Genomic DNA, 5,721 nt, shown 5'->3' on the forward strand with positions numbered 1-5,721 from the left:
TTTTTTTTTGGTAATACCATTAATCATTCTAACAATACAAAATTTTAAATATTTTTAACAGATCCTAATATGATTCCTTATGATACCTTTACTCATAAAAATATTTCATCAACCATGTTTTTGTACGATAACGTTAAAAATCTATATCAAAAGGTTGTTGGACCTGATATGGAGGTAATGGGTCCACATATGTTCGGGTATTTAGGATCTTAAAAAAAATCAAAATATCTAAAAAATCTGAAAATTATTCGAAACTCCAAACAAATACCCTAAAAATTCAAATACCTAGAAATTCAAAATCTTATTCAAAATCTGACACGATGAACTGAAAAATACCCAATTTTTTTAATTTGAAAATTTACCTGGAATCAAAAACTATAATCATAAACCAAAAACTTAAAAAAAATATCCATAATACCGGAAACATATTCAAAATATCCAAATATACTTAATAAACACAACATATTTATGATCGGGTTTAGGGTAGGACCTGGACTCAAACAAAGACCTGCGGGTCCAAAAAAAAACAATATGTTATCTTCTCGGGACCTGAACTAAACCTATATTTTCGGGTCGGTTCGGTTTGTTTTTTTTATCCGGATTTAATTTTCATGCCTAAAAGAAACTTACGTAAAAGTGTACATATAAAATCTCAAATAAACTAATTCGTAGATTATATAACTATTAAAAATTATATTTTTCGATATAGTACGACTTTGTATTATAATATAATCCAAAAAACCCGCGCTTTCTAAGCGCGGGTAAAATCTAGTTCACTATTTTTATTCACAACACCAAAGTCATCTTCTCTCTTTAATCACAACACTCTTGCTTTCTCTCTTAAATCAACATTCACTCATATTCACAACACCAAAGTTTCATTCTTTACTCATTTCTCTGTTTAATTTTTAATCAAACAATGTTTAATTTTTTTTTTTTAAAACCTCTAAATAAGAGACTCTCGTTGTAGCACAAAAATGTTGGTGTCTTTTAACTATGTCTCTTAAGTAACATTTAATAATTAAAAATCATTAAGATACCCAAAGTGGGTTTTTGGGTTAATAATGCTCTTAGAGCACCATTAACGGAGGTGCTTACCGCGGGTGCTTAACAACTTTTAAAAAAGAAAATATATATGAAAAAGGGGAAGGATCGGCGCTTAAACAAGCACAATAAGCGCTGTATCTTAGAGGCACGTGGCGCGCTGCCATTGAGCAGTTTTTTTTTTCTCAAACACTGTTTTTATGACCAAAATAACACCCAAATATGAAAATGATCTAACTAGCACCAACTTTTTTTTTTTGAAAATGACCAAAATGACATCCAAACACTGTTTTTATGACCAAAATAACACTCAAATATGTTTTTTTTTTTACAGCGACACCCAAATATGAAAATGACCTAACTAACACCATTTATTTTTAAAAAAATGACCAAAATGACACCCAAAGATGAAAAAGAAAAAGTCTATGTTTTTATTTTAGAATTTATGTTTGAATGTTTATTTTTTATGTTTTATTTAATAAATAAAATGCATCTTTCAAAAAATAATATTTTAATTTTTTTTTTTTAAACCCCAAAATAAGAACTTTTCATTGGAGCACGAAAATGTTCGGGGTGCTTAGCGTTGCATCTTAAATCACTTTTACAACTTAAAATTATTAAAAAAAAGAATGAGCACCCGTATTTGGGAAGCAAATGAAACAACGGACAAACAACAACAAAGAAGAAATAATAGAACAAGGCATACCCAAAATTCATTAAAAAAAAAGTTTAACCGATTCTCTATCGCTCTCAGTTTTCAAAGCCACTCAAAAGCAGTCCTTTGTGGGCTCCACTAGCCCTACCACATAGAAGAGCGTTCGTCGGGATCTGATATTCATCTCTGAGAGAAGTCGAGTTTGTGTACACACGCACGTATAACTGTTGTCCCAAGTATTGTCTTTCCCAGAACTCCGATCTCAGGTTCCACATTCCTACGTTGTCTAGTCCTACGTATATTGCAGTCCATGATCTTGGATACACCTACACATGTTCATCCAACAATATTTCCCTTGTGACACAAAGCCCAACTTATACGTTTTATCCAACTGTTTGAGATCAAAATATGAAAGTTTTAAAAGTTTCACCTGAATAGTGCAGCGTGAGACTGCATCGTTTAGATTGTATATTTTTCTCGTGTCACGCCTCCACTTTCCCAACTCCATTCTGATAGTTAGACCAAGTCCACAATAGTTGGTTAAAACAATTAAATTGCATGTGTTAGGGTTCTTTCTTGGTTAGAGAAAGCTTTTGATTAAGCTTACCGCTCGCGTGTAGTTATTAGCTTATTGTGGATGCAAACACGGACAGTTTAACATATATATTAGAAAAGAGATGAGGGAACAATTTGGAAATACGTACCCAACAACAAAGAAAGAGTGACCGTTGAAGTGCCAGCTTTGGACAATATCTTCCCAGTTCTCAAAGACAATCTCCACAAAGGCTTTGTAATCAGCTTGCAAGACAGATGTGACAGGGAATATTGGTGCATCTGTGGGCTGGTCAGATATGCTTCCAGGATTATACACGCCATCTATCTTGAAGTAATCCGCGAGTTTCAAAGGGGTGTCTGATGGGGTAAATGATGCACTGTTCACGGCGTATCGTTGTTTGCCTTCGATCTGTCCAGCAGAGCTAACAAGTTTGATGGTTCTAGTGACATTTACCATACCATAGTGGTATGTACCTTGTGGGTTTGGTCTTGGTCCACTCGCTGTTAGGTTGGTCCTATAACACACGAAGAAACACCGCCAAGCTATAAGGCCAAAATTTCATGAATATCCTCTACGCTAGCAAAACACTACATGAGCTTATAATCTAAAGGATACTGAAGGGGTTTTCTTCAAAATTGGTGACAAGCACATAACTGTTGAAGAATAAAAAACGTACCTGATGGTTCGAGCTTGGCTAAAAGACCAGCTCAATGGAATTGGTGCAGCAGGGATAGGTCCAGAAACAGGTCCAGCAGAATTACTATAGTGGAGAACACCGGTGGTGGTGAGGACTTTTGGGGTAAACCTACTAGAGACCACAATGTAGTAATCTTTTGCAGGCTGGTTAGCCGTTATAAGGACCGAGTAAGACTGACCAACGTGAACATCAAGCGATGAGTACACGTTCTGAAGAGTGTGTGTCCCTTCGACTTCAACCAACTTCATCTCATGGTTCTGAATGCGGAAGTTGAGAGAGTTTTGCAATCCTACATTTGATATTCTCAGCCTATATGTATTACCTGTGGAAATATTCACACCAGAACCAATCAAAACGTTGCGCAAATTACCATTAACAAATGAGTGAGATACGAGGAGAGAAAGAGATAATAGACCTGGTTGAATGTTGAGTGTAGCACCACTATTAAGACCATTAATGAGAATTCCATCTGGTAAAGGAAGCTTTCCGCCATTATCGAGCTGCGCTCTCAAGGCCTACACAAAAGATTCATAAACATCATTAAGAAAATCCAAGCAGGTAGTCAAGGGCGGATCTAGAAAGATTCTTAATTGGGGCACTATATTTATTATAAACACACAGAAACTTTTTATGATGGGGGCATTTTTACATTTTTCTTCACTAAACTAACGATATTTGATTAATCAAATTAAACTATCAAAGAAAAAATAAAAATCAGTAGGAGGGACGCCCGCACCGCCGTACTTACGTCCGCCCCTGCATGTAGTATAACTATACGTCAAGCAAACAGCATTGCCAACAAAAAAAATTGTTCCTATCTCTCTTTTTGGGGACAAATTTGTTCCTATCTATAATTTGAACCAAAAAAAAAAAGAATAAACCAAAGAATATACGATCCTTATTGTTTTCTTTAACGGCATATCAAACGGTCCAATCTTTATTGCATGTGTATTTCATGAACATCTACCACAACAGAGAATTCTATAAATGATGGTCATTCAAGGTTATCACAATTCACAATCATAGATTCGACAACAATAAAATGTTTATTTTTATTCGTATTAACTTAAAAATGTTTATTTTCCCTCTAAATCATAGATTCAACAACAATATTATGATGGCCATTCAAAGTTATCACAATCTACCATCGAATTACAAACGTTGGAGCTAGAATCGATTACCTTATGATCGGTCTTGTACCAGTCACCGATAAGAACAGTGTAGTCATCAGCGGGAGGAGGGAAAGGAACGGGGATCATTGGACGGCTAGAGATACGAATACCTCCGAAACCACCTGCAGCTTTGTGAATGCCAAGCGATGGGAAGTAATAGAAGCTTCCGATCTGATCCTTAACCTGAAGAACGTAAGTGTAGTTCTTCCCCGGCGGGATTGGGCACGTCGTTCCATACACTCCGTCTTGGAACGAGTTCTTTCTGTTTTGTATCCCGGCCCTTGTGTCGGAATCATACAAAAATCGTAATCAGTTTTAAAAACCAATAAACCGGAAAAAGATGGATTATTTTGTGAAAGGATTTTTGGGCCTATAAAGAGTGGAATTTGCGCTTGTGGAAATTATCGAGTGATCGTTCAAATTTTAAACAATAACAAAAGTTAAGCATGTAGGCAGGTAGCCCACGTATATGAAATGAACAATCACCATACAGACGCGGACGTAGATAATTTACAAATGATGCAATATATGACACGTCAGAGCGATAATCGATTACCTTGTGATTGACATAGGAAAATATGTTTCATATACATAAATTATGAAATTGTGGTGTACAAAAAAGTAGCTAAGAACTTACAAGGAAAACAAATAGATACGTACCATGAAATAAGAAAAGGCTCATCGAGTTCGTTGAATACGTTGATGATGAGATTATCATTGGTGACAGAGCGTATTTCAGGTCCCGGAAACATCTTGTTAATCAATATACCCTAGCGGAAGGAGAGGAAATAAAACATAATCATCCAGTTAACAAAACTAATGTATAATCGATTAGGCAAGCAAAGCAAGTACCTGTTGTTGAACCCCCATAGGAGAGATAGTACCATAGGTTACGTGCCACTCATAGAATATGTATGGATCTTCGGCCGCTGTGGCAATTAGAAGCGATAAACCTATAACAAAAGCATATGCGATTTTGCAGTTTGCAGCCATTTTAGTGTTCTTCATTTTCGGACCATGAGATGTAGATAGGATAGAAAATGAAACATATATATGCTTGAGTAAGGATTAGTGTGCAACTTTTGAAATAGTCAAAAATTATTTGTTGGTCTCTCTACATTCTCAAGATTATCACCAAATTAATACGGTAAGAGAGGATAAAAATGTCAAGATATAGACGGTAAGAGAGGATAAAAATGTCAAGATATAGACGGTAAGAGCATTTTCAATTTATGACTATTGACTATATTTATTTCTATAGTTATATTTAAAATAGATTTATTCCGATTCATTTCTATTTTAAAATATACAAATCTCTATGTTTATATATTTAAATAGAGAAAATTAAAAAATGATATTTTATAAGCTGTCAGATCTATCCTAAATTATTACTCCTTATGTTTAATTTTAATTGGTGTTTTAAGATTTTACTTTTGTATAAATCTTCAATGTTGTTTAGTGTTTTTAAACCAACTGCATTTTATGGAATGATTTTTATTGGTTAAACTAAGATTAATTAATGCAAAATAAGTAAAAATCAATAATTTTTCAATAATTGTGAAAGTCCTTGCCAACTAATAGAAAACAAAGATAGTAT

The 5,721-nt window shown here is 34.5% G+C and overlaps 1 protein-coding gene across 1 annotated transcript; it reads right to left on the bottom strand.

Annotated features, from left to right (window-relative positions):
- Window positions 1-1,648: 1,648 nt before the first annotated feature.
- On the bottom strand, window positions 1,649-5,243 carry LOC106293299 (L-ascorbate oxidase homolog). Its single transcript, XM_013728959.1, has 8 exons — window positions 4,977-5,243; window positions 4,785-4,894; window positions 4,134-4,404; window positions 3,368-3,467; window positions 2,932-3,274; window positions 2,404-2,769; window positions 2,130-2,208; window positions 1,649-2,025 (listed from the first exon to the last, which is right to left on the bottom strand). Exons 1-8 carry the CDS (start codon window positions 5,130-5,132, stop codon window positions 1,795-1,797), a joined length of 1,656 nt encoding a protein of 551 aa, XP_013584413.1. The 5' UTR covers window positions 5,133-5,243; the 3' UTR covers window positions 1,649-1,794.
- Between the last annotated feature and the right edge of the window lie 478 nt (window positions 5,244-5,721).

Source organism: Brassica oleracea, chromosome C5 (genome assembly GCF_000695525.1).
Source record: "Brassica oleracea var. oleracea cultivar TO1000 chromosome C5, BOL, whole genome shotgun sequence".
Taxonomy (NCBI): Eukaryota; Viridiplantae; Streptophyta; class Magnoliopsida; order Brassicales; family Brassicaceae; genus Brassica; species Brassica oleracea.

Excerpts from the sequence above, each read along its gene's own strand:
- LOC106293299 (XM_013728959.1), bottom strand. The coding sequence starts at position 5,132 with ATGAAGAACACTAAAATGGCTGCAAACTGCAAAATCGCATATGCTTTT. Across the intron at positions 2,770-2,931 it reads AGCCAAGCTCGAACCATCAG|GACCAACCTAACAGCGAGTG; the intron begins GTACGTTTTTTA and ends CGTGTGTTATAG. Across the intron at positions 2,209-2,403 it reads CACTCTTTCTTTGTTGTTGG|AATGGAGTTGGGAAAGTGGA; the intron begins GTACGTATTTCC and ends TCTAACTATCAG.